General features: G+C 40.2%; 2 protein-coding genes and 1 long non-coding RNA gene across 7 annotated transcripts; 2 read left to right on the top strand and 1 right to left on the bottom strand.

Moving 5' to 3' along the window:
• Positions 1 to 776: 776 nt before the first annotated feature.
• On the bottom strand, positions 777 to 19,717 carry dnm2a (dynamin 2a). 3 transcript variants are annotated; one of them, XM_077735414.1, is made up of 22 exons: positions 19,539 to 19,717; positions 19,231 to 19,410; positions 14,548 to 14,621; positions 14,215 to 14,364; positions 13,790 to 13,993; positions 13,609 to 13,707; positions 13,371 to 13,531; positions 13,151 to 13,293; positions 12,575 to 12,710; positions 12,294 to 12,361; positions 10,769 to 10,907; positions 9,723 to 9,809; positions 9,531 to 9,601; positions 8,465 to 8,516; positions 7,793 to 7,804; positions 6,080 to 6,190; positions 3,886 to 3,995; positions 3,712 to 3,823; positions 3,357 to 3,521; positions 3,066 to 3,289; positions 2,676 to 2,942; positions 777 to 2,564 (listed from the first exon to the last, which is right to left on the bottom strand). In XM_077735414.1, the coding sequence occupies exons 2-22, from the start codon at positions 19,389 to 19,391 to the stop codon at positions 2,492 to 2,494; spliced, it is 2,619 nt and encodes an 872-aa protein (XP_077591540.1). In that variant the 5' UTR covers positions 19,392 to 19,410; positions 19,539 to 19,717; the 3' UTR covers positions 777 to 2,491. The 3 variants fall into 3 exon arrangements, with proteins under 3 accessions (XP_077591540.1, XP_077591538.1, XP_077591539.1); XM_077735412.1 differs by lacking the exon at positions 10,769 to 10,907 and adding an exon at positions 11,337 to 11,475 and having other exon boundaries at positions 19,539 to 19,716; XM_077735413.1 differs by lacking the exons at positions 7,793 to 7,804; positions 10,769 to 10,907 and adding an exon at positions 11,337 to 11,475 and having other exon boundaries at positions 19,539 to 19,716.
• Positions 5,056 to 6,317, top strand: LOC144209177 (uncharacterized). 2 transcript variants are annotated; one of them, XR_013329019.1, is made up of 2 exons: positions 5,056 to 5,219; positions 5,890 to 6,317. It is a non-coding gene; the product is annotated as an uncharacterized LOC144209177 (long non-coding RNA). The 2 variants fall into 2 exon arrangements; XR_013329018.1 differs by having other exon boundaries at positions 5,887 to 6,317.
• A 67-nt stretch (positions 19,718 to 19,784) lies between the features above and the next one.
• On the top strand, positions 19,785 to 26,777 carry qtrt1 (queuine tRNA-ribosyltransferase 1). 2 transcript variants are annotated; one of them, XM_077735416.1, is made up of 9 exons: positions 19,785 to 20,177; positions 20,619 to 20,687; positions 20,768 to 20,906; positions 20,979 to 21,173; positions 21,292 to 21,430; positions 21,793 to 21,868; positions 21,945 to 22,054; positions 22,126 to 22,210; positions 26,630 to 26,777. In XM_077735416.1, exons 1-9 carry the CDS (start codon positions 19,896 to 19,898, stop codon positions 26,765 to 26,767), a joined length of 1,233 nt encoding a protein of 410 aa, XP_077591542.1. In that variant the 5' UTR covers positions 19,785 to 19,895; the 3' UTR covers positions 26,768 to 26,777. The 2 variants fall into 2 exon arrangements, with proteins under 2 accessions (XP_077591542.1, XP_077591541.1); XM_077735415.1 differs by lacking the exon at positions 26,630 to 26,777 and adding an exon at positions 23,714 to 23,942 and having other exon boundaries at positions 19,797 to 20,177.
• The last annotated feature ends 23 nt before the right edge of the window (positions 26,778 to 26,800 follow it).

The following is a 26,800-nucleotide window of genomic DNA, read 5'->3' as shown; positions in this document are numbered from 1 at the left end:
AATTGTCACTATTACAAGAACTCAGATGTCACATGGTGTGTATACAAACTAAATGACAGCTCCCTACTTATTAGTCCCTCCAATTTTATGAACCATATTAAAAGGTACTTAACGAAGGCATTGACAAGACAAACAAAATGTATATTAGATGCATGGCGTTTTATTGGCAGTGGAAGATATTCCTAAGTACGGAGCATCATCTTCGTGGACATTTCTTTTCGAGCCGAGGTCACCAATGATTCCGTCGAGGAGCAGGGCGCCTGTTTCCACAACAATATATGTATATGTATACATGTATGTGTTTTTATGTGTATATGTATACATGTATGTGTATATATGTGTATATGTCTCTATGTATACATGCATGTGCATATATGTGTATATGTCTCTATGTATACATGTATGTGTATATGTGTATATATGTGTGTATATGTGTGTATATGTATACATGCATGTGTATATGTGTATATATGTGTGTATATGTATACATGTGAATATGTATACATGTGTATATGTATACATGTATGTGTACATATGTGAATATGTATACGTGTGTATATGTGTACATGTATGTGTATATATGTGTATATGTATACATGCATGTGTATATGTATACATGTATGAGTATATGTATACATGTGTGTACATGTATACATGTATGTGTACATGTATACATGTATGTGTATATGTCTACGTGTGTGTCCCCAAAAACATTGACAAAAATGATGAAGAATCCAGAAAGAAGAGAAGAGACACCAAAGCACCAGAAGCGACCGTTTCATGATTGTACACGTCTTTTATTGACCCTTCATGGCACGCGTGAGGTTACACGGGCAAGTTGCCAACAAAAAAGACATCACGTGATATGTGGCACAACACATGGTCTGTGCAGTGTGCTATTACCACAACACGCAAATCTCGCCATCTCTCGTGGACAAAGTTTGCTGTCAATTTGCGAGAAAGACGGCAGGGGCGTCCAAACTGTGAGCCGCAGTCTAGGAACTTAATTTCAGTTTTTCTCGTGATCAGTTAGTGTTATGATTTTTAAGGGGAGGAAAGGGTCAATAGACTGCTGGACAATGGCCAATAAATTGTCATATTTCATGTAATGAATGATGATAGTTGTTAGTCTCGGTCTTATTTCATATCACAGATTATTTAAGATCGCAAAAACCTCTGTCCAGTTTTGATTTAAAAAAAAAAAAAAAACAACAACATTTATCTTGGTACTTGAATCAAGTCCAGGAAGTCATTCTTAACTCATTGGATGCCATTGACAGCAATACACTTCCAATCCTGATTTAAATTCACACCAGTGGGCGTCTATTAACGTCAATAGCACTGAAAGAGTTCATTTTCAAAAAACTGTGATCATTCTTCTTATTTATCATTTCTTTTATGACCCTTATGAGCGAAAGTGTGGACACCCCTGCGTGAAATAATAAGGACGACAATGAAGGCCTATTCCATTTGTGATTACAAAAAAAAGCTTTGTGAACAAGATGGGCCTTTAACACAAACTTTACCGCCGTTATTAAACACAAGTAATGCATTAACATCCTTGTGTGATCACGTCATGTCAAAACAGGTTTTCCCAAAGGTGATATTTTTATCAATCTAAAAATGCTGAAATACTCTGACATATTATGGGAAAGCCCGCATTAAAGCAAGCGACCGATGAAAATCCTACCTACGCACAACCAAAGCAAGGCGGGTTATAAATAAGAGTTAGTCACATGAACCGCTCTCGGTTTAGCGATGAGATATACAAGTGCTTCCTCCCCGCTTCTGGCTATTTACAAGGATTTTTTTCAATGCATAGAGGTGACTATAAAGTTAAGTTAAAAAGCCGGGGAGAAAGTGCACGTGGCCGATTAATGGGTAGGAGCTACATTTGCCCTTTGTTTTACTTTGAGGAAACAAAAATCATTTAGGAACAAAATCAATAGGATAGGAAAGTTTGGCTAGTCCGCGCGTGCGTGTGTGTTATGTGTTTTTCAATGTGAATTATTATTATTATTATTCACTGCCATTTTTGGATGACTAAGGCAATGCTTTTTTGACCAAATGCTGGGAGAAATGTCAGAATTCTACTTTAATCCTCTCCCGATAGTGTTTTAAGGAGCCATGAAAAGTCTGGAATTATGAGTTATTATGTTTCAGTACCATGGACAGCAACATATCCCCAAGCCATTGCGTCAAAATGGATTGGACATCCATCACTGTCAATGGGAGCCACTGAGCTAATTTGTGCAATAACATTAAAGTTTGTTGATGTGACTTCTTAATTTGGGTGTTGAATGTAGTATGTAGAAAACGTTACTATTTGGTTAAAGTAAAAAAAAAGGATATTTTTCCATACCGACTCTAGTTTGTCTATCACCGTCAATGGCAGCCAGTGAATTAACCTGACTGCAAAAATATCTCATCACTTCCAGCACACACACACACGCAGAAGAGAATTACGGTGGGTGGGTGGGGCCCACAGTGTCTAGTCTAGCAGGGAGGGCTCGGCGGGGCGGATAATGGTGGGTCGGTGAGAGGGAGCACCAGGGGGTCTTCGGCTGCAGTGTGGAGAAAAGATAGAGAACACGCAGTGAAACCAAAACATCCCGACAGAGACAGAAAAAGGAGAGTTGAGTTTCAGGAGGAGGGGGAAAGTTACGGTGACGTACCTGGGAACGCCGGGTGGGATGCGCGCCGGGCGGGAGGGAATCTGCGGTGGTGCGCTGAAAGGGTCCTGGAGGTGATTGAAGCCCCCCGGCGTCGGGCCAGGCCGGGAGGGGATAGGAGGGGCGCCGAAGCTGGGGGACGGGTTGAGAGGGACGGACCCGAAGGCCGGGCTGGGGTTTAAGGGGGGTCCGGGTGTCGGCCCTCGGACGGCCGGGGGGCGGCTAGGAGGAGGGGCTGATGAGGGGGGCGGCCGCCGTTGAGGGGTTGGGCTGGTGGGATCACAACACAAGATAAACATCCTCATAATTTAGCAGTTTATCCACATAAAAAAATAAAAACTGACAGGAAGGTATTAAAAAATGTGTTTTTTTGTTGTTGTGGCAGTGTCTCACCTGGCCTCTTGTATCCAAGTGCTATTTACAGGCGGAGGCACGGGGGTGCTGATGGTGCTGGCAGTGATGTCCCCAATGATGTGCAGCGCCTCCTTGAGGGCGTGATACATGCGTAGCATTTCGTCCCTGCGCTGCGCTTGTTCGGCCGACTCCTCCATGAGGCTGTTCTGGTCGGCTGATGAATACAGGTAAGCCAGCAGCTCCGAATGGATAAAGTCCTTAGCCTGTAGCGAAAAAAGTGGCTCTTGAGCCGTGAACCTTCTCGAGCTCAAGAAAGCTTCCTCAACTCACGCTGTTGATCATGAGGTGCATAATGGTCTTGGGCACCAGGTCCCTTATGGATTTGTTGATAATGCCGATGTAGGAATCCACTAGGTTGCGGATGGTTTCCACTTGACGCTCCAGCTGAGGGTCCATGGAGAACGTATCTACCGGGGCCAACTCGTCGTTCTCCTCCTGTCAATAGTCAAGTTGGGTCAAAACACAACCAAAAAAGAGCCTTATCAGTTTATAGCAAGCCCTAATACAGACATTCTATAAGTTCTATTCCAATAGGCTTAAAAATAGCTTAAACGTCAATCCCGTCAACGGTAGGGAGTGAGTTAACAAAACATTGCTAATCATGATTTGACGACAATGCTCTAACCTGGTCTTTCTCTGGGTAAACGCCAGCCCTGAGGAAAGATGCTTTCCAGCTGTCCACATCTTCCTGAGAGTCACAGGCCAGCTCAACTTGTCGTAGATCTTTGTATACGTTTCTGTGGAAACACAAGAAAAAGCTGCAGATACGGTTGCAAGTTGGATGGCAAGCAAGCCTTACCTCTGCTCTGTGTTGAAGATAGCAAAGATGTGCTTTGTGGACATAAAGCCTTTCTCTACATCTCTGAGTTTCAGGTTATCCAGAGGCAGCATGTATTTCTTCTCTTTTTCCTGCCAGGACGAGATATCATTGTAATTGATCATGAAACATTAGGGAGTACATCACCCAGTGGCCTAAACCTTTATACAAAAAAATTCTTTACCGGTTTTGGCATTCAGTACAACACTTTTTTTTTAACAATGTTCTTACTCAACATTTAAGTTTAATATTCAGCTATCCGGGTATTTTCTCAATCAGGAATGTGCAAGATATTAGCCAATCAGTGTCAAGATGTTATGTTGTTTCATGATATTGAAAAAAAAATCCTTTCAGATCCTGCAGTATTTTAAATTAAAGTACTTACTCAATTTGCAAATCACTCGTAACAATAAAATATGTGCTGGGAATGGTATGTTGATAAAATACTTGCACCAGGTTAGCCATTTCAACTAAACAATGAGGCCTACTTGTGGTCATTTGGGTCCGTGTCATACATTTCTATGTCAGACGGCCTATCTGACCCCTGGGACCCCAACAGAGTTGTGAGCGATAATGTAGCTTTGAGGGGAAAAAAGGTTTAAGGACCCCTACACTGAAGCTTTGGATAAATGTAACCCATTACCATTGTCCAAATACTTTTGAAGTTGAGTCAATACAGTAAACAGTGGCGATAGCATTTATAATATATAAAGGAGAGAAAAAGTCAAATATTTTACAATCGATGTAAAATGCACAATGTGGGTGGGGGAGGAAGAAAAGGAGGAGCATAAAGTGTGGAGGGGGAGGTTGGGTGCCAGCTTTCACTGGTGAGAAGAAACATCTGGAAGCATTTATGTCTGCAGTGGGTGGCGTGGATTCAAACCTGACATCACCCAAAAAAAGACACTCACAAAAACAAATATATAGATCAAAATAAACCTAGACGTGCTGCATGAACATTGTGCATGATGTCTAAGTGTGCACAAACGAATTATGGCAAAGATTTTGGACCCACAGTCCAAAACCGAAGGACGCACAAACACACACACACACTGTGACAACCCCCCACGCCCCCGTCGGCCCCCGTAACCCAGTACGATTTCCTGCAAATTCCAAAGTCATATCCCGGCTGGAACACTTCAGCCCGCCTGCCACGTCAGTTTGCCTCTACTTGCTCGCTCGGTCACACACTTTTTCTCTCTCTCTCTCTCGACGGCGACCAGCGTTTAAGAAAGTGCAACGTGTTCGCTTGGCGCTCGTGGTCAACGCTTTAGTCGACCAAATGCGCAAAAAGCCTCGGAAAAGACGATAAACAGGTAAGTAGCATATTCACGAAATTAATTTTTATCTCTATATGGAGATGTGATGATGCAATTTTAATAAATGTTTGATCTATCAACGCTAGGAAAAGTCCTTTGTGTGTGTGTGCTGATGTGCAATTACATACAAAATGTATACATTAATGAACAAAAAAGCTAACTTTAATAATCCTGTTATCATTCATTATTATTTTATGATTGTTTGATTTAGAATGCATTTATAAAATAAATAATTGATATTTAAAATACTTAAATACATAAAAAATAAAGAATATTCAAGTCGATTGTTAGTCTTAATGACCAAAAATGGTGTGATGGCTGGATTTGAATGATCATATTTCAGTGGCATTGACGGAGATTGAATCCATTTTGAGTTGGAGGGCGAGAAGTGAATATTCACTGCCAGTTATTGGCAGCCAACGTGTTAAATTATGAAAAAATACAAACTTAGTTTGAACAATAGTACAGTTTCCCCAAATTCTGGTTTAAATGCATTAATATGCAACAGCGTGCGTAGTCAAATTTCTTCTTTTTTTTGGTAAATGTATGCGAATTAAAAATGTCATATTTACTGTGCGCACATACAAGATGCAACATAAACGTATACAAGTTCTCTATGGTGGGCCTAGGGGTAATGTTTAATCTTTGTGTACTCTGTCCCAAGTAGAGAAGTGAGCGAGCCAGCGACGGCCACATTGACCTCAGGGTCCTTCCACTCATCAGAGGCCTCCTCGCCCCCCCTGCCTGCCCAGTGTTCAGACTACCTGTTCATCCGGTTACTGCTGAACAGTAGTCTGCACATTGGTTAGGCTGGGCAGGGACACACACATTGACAAACGCATTTGGATGCCACTCACCTCCTCATCTTTATACCACGACAAGGATTCTGCAGTCAGGACGAACCAGTACTCCTTAGAGCCCCCCTTCATGATGCTTATGTTGATGGTCAACCAGCCTTTTCTTATGACCTAATTAAAAATGTGAGGAGGGGGACAAAAATAGCTTTGTCAATATAGACATTTTATTAACAAAAACAGCTAAATGATATGTAGAATGGTTTTCTATTAAGATGTGAATAAAAACTTACCCACTTACCGTAGTTGTTTTTTTTACACTACATTAAACATCCTCATAATGACTTATGAGTAAATGAAACGACGTGGACGTACAACACATGTTGGTAGTAATAAGCATTGTTAGTTTTTAAGCAGTATGCGTTCAAACAAGAGGGCGTGTTAGTGGGGTTAATGGGGGTTTGAATCTGGAGCAGGGTGGTAGATGTTCAGGAATCCCTACCAAGTGAATTATGGAAAGAGTTCATTTTAGTTACAGAGCTCAATAGATTGAGGGAAGTGAAATCAGATGATTTCCAATGGACACATTCATTATAATCCTTCATTTAGGCAGACTAGACTGGACTTTTTACACTTGGTAGGCGCCAACATAAACACGGACAGGAAAGCGTGACATTAAAAGCTCCAGTGGCAGGCTGCCTTAGCAACAAAAAGAACCTTTTTCAAACATTCCAAATCTGTGAAAATGGCGACACGAATGTGAAGAAAGACGGACGGTAGGTTTACTCTTGAGAGTACTATGCACCATCTTAATTGTAGTTGGCGTAGTAATGGAAGACGAAAGAATAGAACATTAAAAGTGAATGTGTCAGGATTTATAAATATGGACTTATCACTCCTTTTAAACAAGGAAAACAAGTTTCTACATATTACAAATGTTTTTTTTGTATCAAATCTAAATTTCTGCATTTCCCAACCAAAGGCAAAATGTCAAATTAATGAGATTGCATCACCAGAGTGAAGCACTTCACATTAAATGCCATCAACAGTGATAGACAACCAATCCACTTTGATTGAGAGAGCGCAACCCTGCGAATCAAAATAAACCAGACGTGTATCACCATCAATTTCAACCAATAAATTAAGTTAGTTAAGTCAGCGTCAGTAATTTGACAACCAGGACCCATCACCTGAATTAGTAACATAAACAGGACACAAATGTAACTAAAGTTAACAACAATAACTAAAATTATTTTGATGTGGCATGAATAGAAGTTATCCATTCGTTTTCAATATGTTCAGTGACATGCAGGGAAGAAGATATGATGAATATATGTTGTTGATTGGATGTCCCCAACTCCCTAATGAAGTCTGGGTCAAAACAAGGTGGACTTTTGGGGTCCACCGAGCTTAAAAAGGGTGTAGGCAGCAGAGGTGATAGCTTGGAGACAACAAAAACCGGTGCCGTCTTTAAATGTTAGTGGCGTGGAGAGAATTCTAGACAATTACTGTCTTGTTATCAACGAATTAACCGTGATGGCACAGGCGGTCCCAAATTACTGGTCACCGCAAGGCACTTGACTGTACCTTCTCCTCCAAGACCTTCCCAAAAACGTCGAGCTGTCGAAGGGGTAGAACAACTCAATGTGCTGACAATAATGGCTTCTTTTTTATCTCCCGGCTTTAACCGTAAGCGACGGCCTGGGTTCTGCTGCTCGGCCCTACCTCTGCTGCCTTGCTTTAGCAAGGTAACAGCTGATATTAGTGGGTACTTACCAGAATTTCACCCTGTGATAATAGGGAAGGAGGTATTAGGGCAAAAAAAAGAGGTTGGGGTAGTAAAAACCCAAAGAGCAGGCAGGTGGGGAAAGAAGAGTGCACAGAAAGAAGGAGTCAGGAAGGGTAGAAATTGGAGGGGAAAGAAGAAGAAAGAGGGGAGAGACAGAGCAAGAGAGTTACATGCAATTAGAAATGACTTCACATAAACCACAATTTGGTTATGTCATGGTTTAAGCTGCAAGAGGTGCTATCATGCTTGCATTTGCTTATGATACCAAAAGTTAATGCAGATAAATTACAATTAGGGCATTGAAATGCTTAATTGCAAAAGAGAAAAGCATGCCCACACACTCACATGCAAACTTAAGATGCAAGTATGTTTTTATTTTGTTTTGCAGCAAAGCAGAGACGAGGTTTGGGGGTTGACTAAATAAATGTAGAGCTTTTTAAGAAGTCAGATGTGAATTGATTACATAAAATAATTCAAATTTCTAGTTAAAACAATGTACATGGTAGATTTCATTAGCAGCAATAAATATGAGGGCAGATTAAAAGGAGTGGCCTAAATTAGCGCAACAGACAGGTATTATTAATAGGCTTGCTAATGTGTCAGAAATGGGATTCAATTTGACAACCATGAATAAGTCAGAGGGAATTGAGGAAACATACCTGGTTGGGAATGGCCCGCTTCTTGTTGGCTGCTGTATTCCTCTGCTGTGCGCTGTCAATTTACAAAAAAAGGAGATAATAAGTACACTAGAAGGAGGAAAAAAGCCTTCAAGCCACTGCTATTTTAGTTTGGCATGAGAATCAATTGTAGTCAGGTTTGATAGTAACAAGGAGGACTCTATCAAACACAAGTATACATAGACACAGCCCTACAGCCCACCTGTTGTTGCTGTACCCTGGGGGGCTACCATCATCCAACCTTCTGTAGTCAAGACTGAAAGTGATGTCATAAGAACGATTAAAGAGCCCCAAATGAGCTCCAGTGCGTTATTTACGGGAATCCACTCGCCATGCAGATGCACGGCGGCGTGCGCGCTCATTCGCTTCATCGGATGCATTAAAACACACACCGAGCGTCCGATTACATTTTGGTATAAGTGAATAGAACAGCTCTGTTGATGGTTAAGTTGAGAGCCTTTAGTTGTAACTGTTGGGTTAGATAGAGCCCGCCAATTAATTAATTTCACTGTCAATCATGGGGGTGTAATATTACGACTTGCATCGGTAAAAAAATAAAAACGTCAACATGACATTATGATGATATAATAAACTCCATGTTTAAAAGGTTTTACGACTTAGAAGTGGTTCCAACTCAATTTTTGTTGTTTTTAACTGATTGGCTGCTTTAGAGAGAAATAAAGCACTGACTTTAGTGAAATGGTCTTTTTAACAGCGGGATAGAACATCACAAGTTACTTTTACATGCTGACATGCTCACACCTCATATTAAGAATGACAAGAAAAGGCTTATGGTGTTGCATTTCATTTGACTGACAGAAACGCAACTTTTCTGCCTTTTTATTAAGGCACACAGATGCATTTTAGCTATTTGCAAACTTAAGCACCAATCAAACCAGGGCAAATTGTACATATTGTTGGAATAAATGTAAATCTGAGTATAGCGAGCATCGAATAATGAACCTGACATCTGCACTAAAAGTAGCATCGCTGCAAGAAAGAAAGGATGGAGCCAGGGATGGGGTTAAAGCATGAGGGGGGTGCATACTTAGCGAAGCCAATGAAGTCCTCATGGTTGGTATTGATGTAGGACAGTTCAATGTCAATCAGCAGCAGAACCTTCATTTCAAGCAGAAAATTACAATTAGGACAGAGGTCATAATTAACCAGCATTTGTACAGATGCAATTGGTCATAGTGAAGAAATATCCTGAACACTCTTGAAATTAACATCATCCCACCTGGTCCTTGCTTTTTCCTTCCCTTTCTCGAATGTGACCAGTGACAATCCTCTCCGTCTCCTCTCGCAGTCTGGGGTAGGAATTGAGCTGAAAAACAAGAAAACTGATGCGGCGATTGCCGGAAGAAAACGCCGGGGTAGACATGCGAGGTGAGCCTAGCACAACTTACCAATAGAGAGAGGACAGGAGTGAGAAGTGAGAATAACAAAGAAAAGGGAAGGAGACGGTCAAGTGCCGTTACAGGACGACGCGTTTTACAAAACATACACAGTCGGCATACTTGGAATACATCCATGACTTGACCATCAGCCAGACAAAAATAATAATAATAATAGATTTCATCCGAGTAAAAGTTAAAATGTTGATTCAATAGTTATTCAAATATTGATATATATTTCTGGCTGATCGTAAACATGTGATGTGGTGTTATTTGAAGGTGATCAAAATGGAAAAAGGCTTCGGGTTGAGTAAAGGGTTCTCGTCTATCCACAAGGAGGCAGTGGAGCACCATTGCTATGGCAACTCGGCTCACAGCGCCTTTTGAGGCCCAGCATAAGAATATCCAAACCCTCCCTACATCCCTGCAGGTCCATCTGAATGTCAGTCTGCCAATGTGGCTCAGCAGGGAAACATAGCAGGCGATCAAAGTTGGAATTTGGACGTGGAGAGAAGAGGGAGGAAGCAATGTGGAGGTGGTGTAGAAACAACACTGTAATGAACTAATGACTTCATGGGAGTGGGCTAAAAGAAAATTTTAAAGTCTGCTAAAAATGGATTTGGGGACACAAATGGCATGGGAATTTGGTTGTTTTTTTTATCCTGTTTTGGTTTTTAGTAAAAAAAAAATGTAAAAATGGGATAAAATGGGATTTTTTGTTAACTCCTTGGATGCCATTGACAACTATGGACGTCCAATCCTCCTCTAGTCAAAATGGATTAGACGTTTAGTGTCTAGGAAGCCAAAGAGTTAAATGAGAGCCCTAAAAAGAGGCCATGACAGGCATTTTTTTTGTGCCAGTCTCCCGGCAGGTGTGTCCCACGGTTACCTTATGGGCACACTTCACAGTCAGCGCGGTGAGTTCGGAAACCACCAGGTCCACGCATTTGAGGCTGGGCTCTTTGAGTTTGCGGATCAGCTTTTTGACTATGGCCTCGAAAGCCAGGTCGGGGGTGAAGAGCCCCGTTCTGGAGGGAGCCGCGGGGGTTAGGAGTGTTTTTTTTTTTTTGGATAGCAGAGAGTAGAAAAAAAGAGGAAGAAAGTAAAAGGGAAGAAGAAAAAGCAGGAGTTCAGTTAGTCATTTCGATAAGAAACAGGCAAGAGGTGGACAAGCCAATGCTTTCAACACATCTCGGGTGGACGTCAACTGCAGCTCATGGGCCAAATATCATCTTAACTCATTGTTGCCCTGCTAAACATTTTTAGGGTTGAGCTGCACGACCAAGGAAGCCCAGACGGAGCTGCGAAACATCTCACCATCACAACAACACGTCACCCGTCACAACACTCCACAAAACGACAGCGACGTCTGAACACGGGGCTGGCGGGGGAAAAACTGAGGAGCGCTTGCCCCGTGTTCTCGTGCCAAGTTGGGAGATGTTGGACATCTGCAGTACCTTGTGGGAACACTGCCTGACTGTGTTGATGAGCTCCTGAATGACCAGATCGATACATTTGAGACAAGGCGTTTTCAGCTTAACGATCTGCTTTTTCACGATGACCTCGAACGCCAGGTCTGGAGTGAACAGCCCCGTTCTGAGGATGCACAGGGGGACAGGGCGCAAGTACACACAAAAACATGGGATGGTTAACACACATGAGGGCTGTAACATTGACAATCATGCATGGATGAGCACATACAAATGTATTTGGTGTTTAAAGAAGGCTTAAAGAAAGGTTGTTTGTTTTTTTTGCATCGATATATAATGAAAAAAAAGTATTTTACTTTGCCTATTTCAGCCTCTTATTTTAATTTAAGAAAGCATGAAAAAAATTAATATATAATTTGTATATATTATAGTATAGGTTTTCGTTCAAATGCACAATTTTAGCTAAAATGTTAACTGTCAACCGATAAGTCTAGTCACAACATAATTGAAATAAAATGTAAAATAAAAAATTTAAGATCATAAACGACTCAACCTTAGTCCCATTTTAGATTTTTTTTTATAGTTCATGGAATTCTCACCCTGCTTCTCTTAATCCACAAATATTGAGGTATTATATCTACATATTTTTTGGGCTAATTTTTGTTCTGTTCTGAACACACAAGATATTGCAAATGAAAAAAAAACAGAAACGTGACAGACAAACAAAGGAGACAATTAAACCCTCGTACAAAAACCACGTGATGATCATAACAAATGTAGACATCGGGAAAGTGAAACAAAAAACAACTAAATTCACCAGCATAAAAAAACACTGCTGGCAGAATTGAAGTGACAACAGAGATCCCAAACTATGTGTCTCATTCCTTCATTGAATACATAAATAATGTGTTTGTGAAAAGAGCACGGTCTGTTTCCTACAGCAGATAATGTGTACAGTGAAAGCTTATCTGGTGTTTCACTTGCCTGACACCATGAACGTTCTTGATTGCGTGACTGATTTCCCGTCGCAGTTCCTTCTCATCAAAAACAATCTGTGAAGCCCGAGGAAACAAAGCGTAAAAACTGAGCCAACAAATCTCCACAATGTGCCATTATGCAAAATTAACTCAAATGCCACAATTATCAATGATATATGCAATAATCCATATTGACTGGCAGCAAATGATCGCTCTCAGTCGTCCCACTCAAAATAGATTGACTCCCTGACGCCATCAAGGAAATTTAGCATTTTTAGCATTACTAACCTTAACCAGTTCAAACGGGAAACGTTCATGGAAGATGCGGTTGATCTTGGCACCGCCAGATAGTTCGTTGGTGTCCACCTGGTCTCCGGAGCCTTCAATTCGCTTCTCAAAGTCCACACCAAACTGCTGTACCATCCTGTAGAACAGCAGTGTCAAACTCATCTTTGTCCTATTCCACATTGTAGTAATATAAAACCAATTGATGGTCAGTTGAAGCCATTATATTTATAATAGATTTTTAAATTGAGTGCTTTGCGACAAAAAAAATGGTCTGAATTCAATATTTTTATTTATAGTATTGTATAGTATAGGATTGTATAATCTATGTATGTATTTATAATTGAGTTGTTGTTGTCCAATTAAAAACAAGGTAAAAAAATGAGTGTAATGGAAAAAAAAGTTTATTTGTTCTTAAGAAATGGAAAAAAATGACTCAAGTCTTTTCAAGGACAACAGAACTGTTATTCAAAATTCAAAATGCTTCAATTTTGAAGGCAACAAAACTTGATAAAACCTGGAGAAGGAATGAATGAATAAAGCATCCAAATATATATACTACATATGTACTGCACTCACTGCAATAAAGCCTTGGTCTTGCGCGTAGGATCATCTGGACGAAAGTTCTTGTACTCCTCCACTTCCTTCTCAAGGGAGAGCATTTGACTTTGTAGCTTGCTACGCAGACCTGGAAGTGTGTCTCTGATGTGATTGGTCAGTTGCTGCAAACATGAAACAATGAGGATTAAAAATGAAAGAAGGCTACAGGACAAAATTGTTTTGACAATGGTGTCCAGACCTGGTTGAGAGCCTTTTGAAGATGTGGCGTTCCCATACGCTCTGCTATGTGTCTGTAAGCGGGATGAGACAGGAAGAACTTCCTCTCGGCTGCCAAAGCAGCACGAATGTCCTTCTTGCCGTCAATGTCTTTCTGACTGCGGTTCACCACGCCAACATAACCTGGAAAGTCATGGAAAGTTCTTGCTTTAAAATCAGCAAGTTTCAAAGCATCAATGAGCTGGAATCAAACACCTCACCTCTCCGTAGGGGCAAAAGTTTATTTTCGAGGATGTCCTTTGCGTCCGTCCCTTCGTCCATCAGGTCCAGTTTTGTGATGACGCCAATGGTGCGCAAGCCTTCACAGGTTTGCCAATATTTAAATTATCGATGTAAATGAAAGTGAAGCTTATTCAAAAAAATAAAAAGAAAGTTGCTTACCCTGTGGGTCCACTTCTTTAGCGATCTTTAGGGCATCCGAGTTGGCCAAGTCCATATTGGCGGGCGTGACAGCCAGGATCAGGCAGCTGTCCTTGGTGATGAACTGCAACAGCATGTCTCTGATTTGATGCTCGATGTCTACCGGTTGGTCTCCCACAGCGACTTTGGTCATTCCCGGAAGGTCGATCAGCGTCAGATTTAAAACTAGGTGAAGAGCAGAACTTTTAGTTTTTCTTTCTTTTGAAGTATAACCTTGTATAGGGTACTCATTTAACCCATTGGGTGAATTGAATGGGAGATAGGGTAGTGAAAATCGATTGGGCATTCCATTCCATTCAAGTATTTTCTTTTTTTTTAAATCATGAAATCCATAATGAAATGTCATGTGGAGGTTGGTTTGTTTGTGTTTTGTTGTGCAGCATTACCATTTGGTGAGTAGACCCTCAAGTTAATTGGGATGTTGGAAATCCCTTTGTTGGAGCCTGTTATTCTGTCAGTCTCCGCTTCGATTTCTGCACGCACTTCTTCAAAATCCACAAACTTCTTTGACTTGCAGTGTAGGAACTCGGCATATTCTGAGCACAGAGGTCGGAGAAGGGGGAAAGGACAAAAGGCGAAGAGTGAATATTAAATTAAGGAGGCTTTGATGGCAGCAGACGAGAGAGAGGGAGTGTGTCGCCTTGAGCGGAGAGGCAGACAGCATTGCAATGACGACGACCTCATCTTGTGGTTATAAAACAGTGCTGTGACACACTCACCTGCATTACTGTTGACCAACTGCAAAATGAGAGGTCTGCGGGTGACAATGCCAGATCCTCGTGGAAGAAAGTCCCTTGAGGTGACACAGAGAGAAATGGCCATCTTAACACAGAGGCAACACAAAAACATGTTGGATAACAACGCTACACAAAAGAGATGGGCAAACACAAAGCAAAAGAAAAAGGCAAAAAAATCTGCTGTAGACTACTTCACTTTTTTCCCCACAGTATGGGTTCTTAAAAGATTGACGGGCACGGGGGTGGATTTCACACCTTGCGCCTTTCAAATATACCAAATCAAATGTGACAAAGTCATTTTATCTCATCATTAACGGCCTAGTCGAGCGAGCCATTTATGCACACTCACTCCCACTGCTATAGGTGGGAATAAAATACCCGAGAGTTTGGGATGAGGGAACAGTGGGGAATATTACATTTTCGCTCTTGTTTAATTAGTAAACCTTGGGACTGAGCAGCTGTCGGAACAGCTTTGTCGATAATGACTCAGGACAGACTGTGATTTCAGGAAGAACAGGCTTTACTCTCAGATCCAACACAAATATCCATTAAATAAAGCAGGACTTTTTTTATGACTTCTTCAACTAACTCTTTAGATTCTATTATGTTATATGGACATTGTGTACTATTAAATATGGAGTACACAAAATACTATATTTAAATGACAGAGTATTTTGACTTAGAAGTACTTTTTAAAAAAATACATGTTACTAATCAAATTATAAGCAAAAAATGAGTTATAGTCTTCTAGCATAACTTAAATGGTGCAAAACTAACAATAACTTAAATATTCAAGCAATTGAGACTCGAACAGAAATGGCACTATATTTTTATTGCCTTTATATTTATATATTAAATTTGATCAGGGTAGTCTTAATGAAAACTTGACAATTACGATTTTGTGATTGCAGGAAAGCTTCAATGACGTTTCCATTCATTTCTATGGAGAACATTGATTCCTTCTTCAAGTACATTTGGTTACGCTTTTAATCAAGTAAAAATGTAAACTCTAATGTGAAGGACTCATTGTATATAAAGTCACTTAACAGAACTTGTAGTTTTACAACACTATTACTCGTTATGGCTCTTTCGAGTAAACAACTGTGTCCATTGTTCACGTTTAAGGAATAAGTGGGTTTAATAGCTTCAATAAGCTTTTGTGCGAAACCACCCAATGTCAATACAAGTGCTTTGAGCCACCGAGACGCCTTTGCAGCGACAATCGATGACGGTGACAAAAGCTGTCAAGTGCAACATGTTGTGTTAAGTAATTGTTAAGAGTTCAAGAAAACCAAAATTCATTTTCATTAGAACTGAATGACATCATCCATTGTATATTTGGAATTAGCCAGTGGGTGTTATTAAAAAAAAAACAATGGTAAATAACCTCAACTAGGTTCTTATGCATTGCTTGAAAACTATCAATATTGGGACAGTTAGATGTCATACTACAGTCAATTTCACTTAAATACATCACATCCTTTTGTAATTTGTATTCATCTGTAATTTTGACCTTAAAAGTCACCCACTCATAATTGGGGGTCAATCTCAAATCAATGGAGCCAATGAGTCAGTCACCAGTACCACTACTTCTCGTCTTCTCTCCTCCCCTCCCTTAACATTCAACATCTGGGGGTAATAAGAAACACCCACCCCGGGATATTTTCCTTACGTCCACAAGATCGTAGACTCGGGGCGTACCGAGGCGAGCCGATGCTTACTGACTTAATCCTGGGAGCATTGAGTCATTGCTGGGAAGAGAAGAAAAGTCCCGCAGTCTTTTTGTACAGGGCAGTGGTTTTGGCAGAGTACAACGAGAAGGTTCTAGAGGGCTCTTACATCAGCACAAAACAGTCGTTGCTGTGTCATCCACAGAATGTGGAGCGTTGAGGAGGGGGGGGGGGGGGGGGATTTGTTGAGCACGCTTGACAATATAGAAAAGCATGAATAGTGAACCAGAGCTGCCCCAACATTATGATCGAGTGATAGCTACTCAACCTCGCCGATGGGCAAATTGATCCAACTGTTGAAATGTTCCACAGCTGTATTCAAGCCGAGGCATTACGCCTCCATGAAAAGGCCCATTCGCAAAGTCATCTTCACAAAAAGAAGTGCTTTAATAGCGAGCGGGCTATTGAATGGGGAAGCAAAGGGCCCTGGATTCCATTATTGATGGGCTGTAAATGATAGACGAAGCTGAGCAGATTGTGTATCATTTCATGCATTATGGATAGAAGAGGTCGAGCGTCGGCATTCGCGTTTCTCCCTGGAGAAAGCAGAATGAGGAAGAGTAGGGTAGTGAGAGAAAATGGTGGCACACTCTGTATGGAATAAACTTCATTCTCTTAGTAAAAGCAGACAGTTTGATATAGTGCCTCAATACCTCGGCCGACTAATGGATTTATAATGACACAGACACACAAGAGTGCTGCAGCCTTCCATTCACAACATTGAAGATAAAGACAGATATGCCAAAGACCTCCACCCAGGACGGCTGTTGGTGTCGAGATAGGATGGGAGTCGAGGGACAGACGACACAGTTAAATATAGGAGAAGAAAAAATTTCTAGGCTACATTTACACAGCAGCATAAAGAGACTTAAATCCCATTTTGGTTTATATCCAACTCAATTGACAACATTCTTCCAGGATAGTCTGAATGGGCAACATCATGTGGGATTTGCTATTTTCAAACCTGCTATAGATTTACCCCAAAGCCTATTCTAAAACTCAAATAAAAACGTTCTATTTCTCATTTTGTCTGTTATAACAAATGATAAGATAACAGAATGTTTAGTCCCAATGGGGCATTGGCTACATCCTGACATTGCTGCACTTGAATCCATTCCATCACAACAGGAGAGGACTATAACAAAATAGCAGAACATCAGCCATTATCCATAAAAAACAATAACATACATGTAGTTTGGTTTACCAATATAACTTCAAAAGTAGTTCTAAACAGCAAAGCAGATAGTAATCCATTGAGGACTATAAAACTATACTTCAGAAGAGAACACTGACAGTAATAAGAACAGAAAATGAACACAGTAAAATATTATTATTGTATTTTAAAGCCACCTGGAATTGCCTCAGGCTGTTTGTGTAAATGAAATATAGTCACATAGATACATTTGAACCATTTTTATGGCTTTTGTGGAGGGAATTGTTCAAATCGGAAGTAGATCAGCTTCTGAGATTGAACTCAGTTTGACGTCAGATGTGCCACTGTACTTTGAACCTAATTCAATGAATCATTGTCCGAGAAAAGCTAATTTGTTTTTTTTACTTTTTATGTAGGAAGGAATGGAAAGAGACAGTTTACAATGTATTTCAAGGTGTCGGGGGCCAGTTTGGCCTTCATATGAACTCCTTTTAAATGCAATGGCTGCCATTGACGGCAACTTGTGTCCAATTCATTTGATCTGCTGCTTTCAAGCCCTCTCAGTTTAAACAGTTTAATGTTCAAAGAATAGATTGTGCTTTCAATATTTGAATTTTCAAAGCCCTGATGCTTTTTAACAGTTGAGAGTCATACCGAGTCTAAATAGCAAATTTGAGTTGCACTTTGTTGCTCTGAAACTCCTATTAAACCTTTCCATAGCAATAACATTTACTGAATACATTTTTATATTTTACCACATCCTAATACATCCTTAACGTTTATTCCCAACAACGTGATCAAACGAGTTCTTTTACAAAACTCAAGGTAACTCCCTCAGTACTTTAAGGTGCTGTTAAGCATGCGTCATACTTTTACTGGGACAATGACAATGCAAAGGTCATTGCACATTTGCACCATGAGATAGCGGGTATTAAAATTCGATGAGTGTCTTTAACTTATATCTGGTTTGTCACGTGAAAAATATAAAAAGACAAGCCTGTACAAGTGTTACTTTTGGTAAGCAAGTTAGAGCAGGCTTTCTAATCAAATGGCAAAGACTGTGCATTCTCCAGAACAGCACAGGCTATAATCGGTGCAAAAACCTGCTCAACGAGCTGGCAGAGAAGAGCTTGTTTAGGCTCTTATCTACAGGCGGATCCTATTCGCTGCTGATGTGGGAAAGAAAAAAAATGCAATGAGAATGCACAAGCAAAATTGCAACATCTGAATTGCCCAAAAAATAATGAAAGCGGAAGATGGAGAAGGAAGTGGTGTCTAGCTGAAGTCTCCACTTCTAACAAAAAAAAAAGAAAAAAAAAAGACTTGAAAGGGAGCTATTGTACAACCAAAGACCAGCTGCAATAATTTAGATTCTGGAAATGAAGCTCTAATATAATTTTAAAAAGGATAAAACAAGAAGTAAAACCATTACAATGCTCTCAAAAACAAAACAAAAATACTAATGATGTGGGTGTGGCATTTAATTACATCGATCATAACTTTGACAGCACTTGACTGATCAATGCAGATAGACAAGCTAAGCTTTATAACTGAATCCAAAGGGGAAAAAAACATTAAAAAAACATAGATCAATGGTTTTAAAATTTGATATTACCAAATTGTTGAATGACTTAGCACTGACCGCCTGTTAGCCTCGCTGTATGAAAAGTGCCTTTGATGGTCATTTTAGGAGCAGATCCTTAACGATCCAAATGCAATTTAAGACAAACAATCAAAGCAACAAACATTGTACCACATTGCCCGACTGATCAGTTGATTTACCTGCCCACAAAATTCTCCAAAACGGAGCTTTTCCCGGCACTCTGTCCTCCGACCACAGCAATCTGAGGAAGATCCAGATTGCAACTTTGCCCGATGGAACTGAAGGCATCCTGGAGCTTGTTGATGAGGGGAATCAGGTCTTCCATGCCCCGGTTCCCCATGGCTTCGTTTGGAGATCTCCTTCCCGCAGTGAAAGAAAGGGAAGGCGGAGGCTAACGTTAGCCGCGTCGACTAGCCCGATTTGCTTGGCGTCAAGGTGCCCACCAGAATACGATCAGTGCACGTCAAAGAGACTAGACTTCTACTACCTTCAGGGAAACAAATATGGTGCAGATTCCGGCGTGTAGATCCCTCAGCTTGATTTTCGCATTCTTATGAGGGCATTAACTACACATCAAATCAATCAAGACGGGAAACTCGGAAAAACAAAACTTCCTCAACACAACACTATCCGGTCAACGGAGACTACATCCGATCTACACCGGCAAAATAAGCATTGACGTTTACCTGTCAATCTAACGCGTCCATTGGCTACATTTTCTGCCGTTTGCGAATAAACATGTTTGATTGGCCATCTTAAAACTTGAACTGAGTCTCTTTGACTTTAATTGGTCGAACGGGAACGGCCCTCAACCCACTTTTCTTTTCACGTGACCCATGTCAACATGGCCGCTGCCGGTGTTTGTATGGAAACTCTAGCAAGTAAAGATATGTATTTAAAGAAAGCGCTGGCCGTTATGGCTCCCCTCACTTTACATATCGTTGCGGAGTGTCCGGTGACTAAAGCGAGAGCGTGCGATCTGAAGCTGCCGCACTCTGATGTCAGCACGCCGGTTTTCATGCCAGTCGGAACCCAGGGCACCATGAAGGGAGTCACCACGGATCAACTGGATGCTCTCGGATGTCAGATCTGTCTCGGGAACACGTACCACCTTGGGATGAGGCCGGTACGAAATTCCCAGATCGCATGAAATATTCCCTAACTTGTGTTTCTTTAACTCAAGGCACATACTGATTTTTACATTACAAACACACCAGCAAATAAAATGTCATCATAAGTAAATATACACAGTTATTTGTTTACATTCTGCCCTCTAGCGATCCTAAAGTTAAAAAATGGCATAATCAAGAATAAGATCAGTTTTGGATTATGCACTCATAATTGAAACTGTTGCCGGTCATATAACAAGAAGCTTTTTTTATGTGGGAATATGTACTATAGTGCAATAATCCATTTTACGTCAATACGCAAAATGAGAAACATGAGCGAGCACAAACTTGACAAAAAGGCTTCCCCGATCTTATCAGACAAGTCATGTGAACACACGTTGGGAATTGGATGAGATAATCAGTCTCATAATCATAATCGTTTTAATTGTCTTCCATAGGGTCCTGATTTAATCGAAAAGTCCAATGGTTTGCATGGATTCATGAATTGGAAAAGGAATCTGCTGACGGTCAGTTTTTAAAGTGATCTTCTATAGTCACTCAACAAAAACATCATTTAAAAACCAGCATGTATTTCCTTTGCTTGAAGGACAGTGGCGGCTTCCAGATGGTGTCCCTTGTCGAACTCTCCGAAGTCACAGAAGAAGGCGTCACATTCAAATCCCCCTACGATGGGGAAAAAATTCTGCTCAGTCCAGAAAAATCCATTGCCATACAGAATAGTCTAGGTCAGTAAGTCCTACCTACTGTATAGATAAGAATGTATTTCTCCCATTGGATGTTGTTTCTGTTCATCACAGGGTCAGACATCATGATGCAGCTGGACGATGTAGTGAGCAGCACAGTGACGGGACCTCGTGTAAAGGAGGCTATGCACAGATCTATTCGCTGGCTCGACCGTTGCATCGCTGCCAACAAGAATCCACACAAACAGAACCTTTTTGCTATCATCCAGGGTGGCCTGAACGCCACGCTTCGCAAAACTTGCCTAGAAGGTACACCGTTGCCACAGTGACGTCCTGTAATCAATACAATTTGTTATCATTGGACTATATATGATTATAAATAGTATAATACTAACAGGTTGGTCAAATGTATCTTATGTGTTTATAGAAATGACAAAGCGTGACGTTCCTGGTTTTGCTATTGGGGGCTTGAGCGGAGGGGAAGAGAAAGATGACTTCTGGCGGATGGTGACGCTCAGTACGGACCACCTGCCTCGGGAAAAGCCTCGCTACCTCATGGGTGTTGGGTGAGTATACAGGCAGGACTCAAAGGGACTTTCCAGGCCAAGATAGTCTATTTTCAATAGCTAACTCACTTTACTTTTTACAGCAATCCACCTTGTCACTGATTATAAATCCATAAAAAGTCTAGATTTACTCCTACTGACTCACACTGACAAGAACATTTACATTGGCGTACCCACCAAAAAATAATCATTGACTCTCTTTAAATGGTACTCGGACAAAAATATATAACTATACTCATTGTTGCTAGAATCTCAATTTAAAACATTGGTGCCATTGTTAAATGCCTAATCAGTTGGGACTACGAGATTTAAAATGGGATAGGAAAATTGATCATTTGACTGTCTTATGCTTTCTGTCACAGATACGCCGTTGACTTGGTGGTGTGCGTGGCTCTGGGTTGCGACATGTTCGACTGTGTCTTTCCAACACGGACGGCGGTGAGACCCCCCCACCCCGCCAATGTGACTTTCATTTTTTAAACTAACAAAAATTCCCCATGCCTATCGCCCCTAGAGGTTCGGTTCGGCGCTGGTACCCTGGGGATCCCTGCAGGTGAAACAGAAGCAATACTCCAAAGACTTCCAGCCCATAGACCCTGACTGCCAGTGTCCCACCTGCAAAAGGTGAGCTGGAAATTTCTTGGAGTAAATTTCCAATGGTCCCTGATTGAATAAAATCAAACATTCTGTTTCAGACATAGCCGGGCATACCTGCACGCCCTGTTTAAGAGCGACACGGCAGCCATGCATCATATTACCATCCACAATATCGCCTACCAGGTAACTATAGAGACCAAGTATTTTCAGCACCTGTCTAATAGTAGACAAACACAAATGGAAACAGCTCCAATGCAATATGAGGTCAAAGGCACTAATGAAAACAGTGTCTTAAAAAGTCCCCAAAAATACTCATCTTGATTAAGAGTGTTAAACAAAAGGCATTTAATTCCATCTGGTAGGTTCTGCTTTAAGAGAAAAACACCACCTTTATAATATCCATCCCAGTGGAGAAAACGGTCAACAAAAGACCTGTTCGCCTTTAGGTTGTGAATTAAATTGCAATCCATTGCTTGGAATCATGTCTGTTCTTAAAAATCTTTAAAAATATATATAAAATCTCGCTTTATCAAAAATTTAGCAGCTCTAAAAATAATTAAGTTTGCATCTCGGTCTTTTTGAGGGTGCACCTATAAAGATTTGACAAAAAAAGGGAACAACAATAAAAGATCTGATTTGGCCTGAGTTAGAAATTCCAATTGAATTCCCATTGATAGACAGACACAATGTGGTATATGACTCATCCTTCAAACTGTGCAAAGTGACAATAACACAACAGTGAGGAGTGTCCCCTTGTGACACGTGTTCTATGGTGGAATAGTCATGCGCATTTTAACACGCACACGCGCTGTCTACTTATACAACACATCACTATTCCAAACAGCGCCTCCTCTATCCTGTATAAGCTGCGTGAGCTAGGCAATATGGCGATTTTATCTCCGAGTTCCACGCTCTGGAGGATGAATACCAAGCATTTTTTGCGACATTTAAATAAACGACGTGTTTGCCGTATAACAACTCCACTTCGCGGTAGTATTTTCTGTTACCTGTAGTCAATGTTAGTGCACCCCGATGCGATGTTTATACTCTGTGGAATTGAGAGGAGAGAAATTGTCTTTAGATGTCTGATACATTTGAATTGGAAGGCCGTGAGTTATCATGTGTAAGTGCCATTGACGGTAATAGATGTCCAATCTATTTGAACTGGGAGTGGCTGGTTGTGAAGGATCAAATGTATTGGACATCCATTGCCGTCAATGGTAGTGAATACGATTACTAATTGAAAGGAGAGTCATTGAGCCATTAGAAAAGACATGGAGACTTTAGCTTGAGATGGATTGTTGACTGTAGAGGAAATCAAATGAAGTGTAATTTTAGTTAAAATCATCATTGTTGAACTCTTAACACTAATTATTTATCTAATTCTATAGTCACCTCTGTGATTGATTTGCTTTTGAAAATAACAATACAGTTACTTTATTTTGTAATCCAACTTTTCCCACTAGAGCTTGTTTCCCATAAAAGTAACATTAACACCAGAGTTACTATATACTAGTAAACATTGGAGGTTTTTATACTGGACTATATGTAATCTGATAAGTCAACTGATGTCAAAAATAACTATTGATTGGTTGACTTTGACAAGCAAAATTCCATTGCGATATTCTTATTACGTGCGGTCGCATTACTTGAAAAATATTCAATTTGACTTGTTCCGACCCGCAGCTTGACCTCATGCGCTCCGTGCGACAGAGTATCATAGAAGGCCGCTTTCCAGACTTTATCCGTGCCTTCATGAAGAGAATGTTCCCTTCCCGCGATCAGTACCCCAGCTGGGCTGTAGATGCTTTAGCTTCAGTCAACATCACCTTGGATTAAAAAAACTCAAAAGACAAATCCATTTTTTTCATACACCGTACAAAAATAAAGTGTTATTTTCTATCTTTTCAAACTGGATGATTGCTTTTTATTCGTTGTTTACATCTGCAATACTCTGTTTTGTGGATGCGTGGGTGTTTTGGAGGGGGAACTACGGCTTTAGATCAACAGGATTGAGCTTTTATTACGTGGCACTGCAACAACAACCTGCTCAAATTGTACTCGGAGTAGACATTATGATAATGTGCCACTCGATGAGATAAAACTAGGTTTGGGGGTTAAAAAAAATGTCTTGCAGGATGCATTTGAATTTTTGGTGCTGTCGCTATGGTTACGCAAGCGAGGCCCACCCACTTGAAAGGAGAAATGTTTTTTGCTTCGTCTGTCTTGCTCTGTGTGTGTGGATGAAAGTGGTAGACGGAGGCTTGGCACTTATCACTGCAGCCACTAATATGATGGGCATGTAGAGTATAGTTGGCCTTTTTGTTGGATGTGGAAGCGAGACTATCAAAGTGTGCGTTTGTTTGTTTTATGGTCAGCAGATGGTAGAATGACAAACATTAGGGAAAAAAGCAAAAGGAACAAATACATCACTCTGAAAACATTCACAAAAGCAAATGTTTGTAATAATACCAAGACTGACCTGAGAGAGGCAGCACAGGGCGTCCACACTGCTGACTGATCCCAAATAATAATAATAATGATGATAATAATTCTAGGCATACTGTTAGCTCTTTTTTTGACTTGATATCTAGTTCATATGACACATTTTGTTACTTCTCAACTGACTACTTCTATTTTACCTTATATAATCCACACTGTTTTTTAAAAATATGACTGATTAGTCATAATTTATGTTACATTTATTTTCAGTTTTAAAAAAGAGATCCCATGCCTTTTCCATCATTGGCTGCCATTGACAGTGACATATTTCTAACCCATTTGGACTTGGAGGATCCTATTTCAATTGGATTTAACATCTATTCCCATTATTGTTTTAAATATGGCAGCAATTTTTGTATTTCCCTGAACGATGCTGGAAAAGTTTTGCTGTGCAACAGGGGATTTAAAATATTCCCTCTCCAAATGGATTTGATGTCATCATTTAGTTTGTAATTTGCAGGTGTGCAGAAATAAGTGGAAAATAGCTTGTCAAATGGGTATGTATACCATAAACAACAGAGGTATATTCAAATATTTGTTCTGGGACTACAAGTAGTGATACAGGTTAATCTGGTCTTTATTTGTGAACAGTGGAGACAGAGTAAACATCTGGCATGTATTTCTAGAAGTTTAACCTCACATGTAATATGTTGGATGTCAATTAAATACACAAACAGCTTTGCATAATAATGCTGAAATTTGATCCAGTTATTAGTATGCATGTACCCTGTTTAATTTAATCTTGGTGCAAACAGAATGGAAAAAATTAAGCCATTTAAACAAAACAGAAGCTCATTTCTGCATGGCTTTTCCTGCTCCCAAATACATACATTTTCTCTCCTCTGCGACGATATGATTATGATATCATCATTACCCTCTGGGTTATATTTACAGTATGCTTGTTTGCTGTTTATTTTGAAATTCGCCTGGTGGGAGTGAGAGAAGTAATAAGTGGGTGGGGGGCTTAGTTGCCATCATCAAGCCGTGCAGAATCATGTTACCGGTTGCTGAAATCGTTCAGGCGGCGAAAGCTTTCACTACGTTAATTGGATGTGTTGTCATGTATCGTAGGGGCCCCTTTTTCAGGACAACAACATGGCAAACTTGCTCATTAAAGAAGTTCCAAGTGCACTGATAAGACTGTGATGGACACTTGATGGCTGTTGTGGCTGCTGTTTGATTTATTTGGGATACTTCTTCCTTTAATAGTCAGGTATTGAAGGGGTGTAATTGATATCGATATTTATTGTAAGGAATCAGTGGCCTACAAGTACCCCCACAAGGAGTCCAATTTGGTATCACTTTGGGGGCTTTTTTGACCGGGGCCCGAAGCAACTGCAACTAGTGCCGCCTCTGTATGGATTTTAAAAAAACAACAACAGATATATGGTGTTAGATGAACTGAAAGTTGTTTAAATGAGTACATTTTTTTAATTAAAATGATCAAAAGGAACAGCTATTTCTGTCAATGGCACTGAAATGTGTGATATATATATATATATATATATATATATATATATATATATATATATATATATATATATATATATATATATATATATATATATATATATATATATATATATATATATATATATATATATATATATATATATATATATATATATATATATATATATATATATATATATATATATATATATATATATATATATATATATATATATATATATATATATATATATATATATATATATATATATATAATCAATTCAAACATGTTCTTGCATGTCTTATTTGACATCCAAAGTAATCCACATAGCTACATTGGACTTCAATGTACTACAGGTATACCTAATAAAGTGTCTGATTAGTTGAAATATGTAATCATAATAATGAAGCAGTTTCAATCCACAAGCATTCAGTATAAAGACAAGATTTTTTTTAAACAGCTCTTAGATTGGATGTCATTTTAATGCGGAGGTGTTCCTTATAATGTGTCTTGGCAGGTGGAGTACTTCACACGCACACAAACACACAAAAACACACACAGACGCACGCACATACGCATACACACACACACACACCCAAGCGGTGGCATCACTAATCCCTAGCGGTTGGTCACACACACTCTTTTAGCGAGCGCATCCATGCGTGCGGAGATCGAGGATGCTGCGGAGGAGCAGCCCAGGCAACCAGTTGCTCTCCATCCACCAAAGTGGTACTCAGCCGGCAACCTGTTGCCTCGGCGCCTGGGCAAGTCCAGCCGATTCATAAGTAGGGGTCTTGCCGATCCCCAACAAAGCAGCA

The sequence above is a fragment of the Stigmatopora nigra genome, chromosome 15, assembly GCF_051989575.1.
Source record: "Stigmatopora nigra isolate UIUO_SnigA chromosome 15, RoL_Snig_1.1, whole genome shotgun sequence".
NCBI classification, from domain to species: domain Eukaryota; kingdom Metazoa; phylum Chordata; class Actinopteri; order Syngnathiformes; family Syngnathidae; genus Stigmatopora; species Stigmatopora nigra.
This window is presented reverse-complemented; position numbering and strand designations above follow the sequence as displayed.

Excerpts from the sequence above, each read along its gene's own strand:
- dnm2a (XM_077735414.1), bottom strand. The coding sequence starts at position 19,391 with ATGGGGAACCGGGGCATGGAAGACCTGATTCCCCTCATCAACAAGCTC. Across the intron at positions 14,622-19,230 it reads TTGGAGAATTTTGTGGGCAG|GGACTTTCTTCCACGAGGAT; the intron begins GTAAATCAACTG and ends TGTCACCTCAAG. Across the intron at positions 8,517-9,530 it reads GACTTCATTGGCTTCGCTAA|CGCACAGCAGAGGAATACAG; the intron begins GTATGCACCCCC and ends GTAAATTGACAG.
- qtrt1 (XM_077735415.1), top strand. The coding sequence starts at position 19,896 with ATGGCCGCTGCCGGTGTTTGTATGGAAACTCTAGCAAGTAAAGATATG. Across the intron at positions 20,688-20,767 it reads GGAAAAGGAATCTGCTGACG|GACAGTGGCGGCTTCCAGAT; the intron begins GTCAGTTTTTAA and ends CTTTGCTTGAAG. Across the intron at positions 21,431-21,792 it reads CGCTACCTCATGGGTGTTGG|ATACGCCGTTGACTTGGTGG; the intron begins GTGAGTATACAG and ends TTTCTGTCACAG.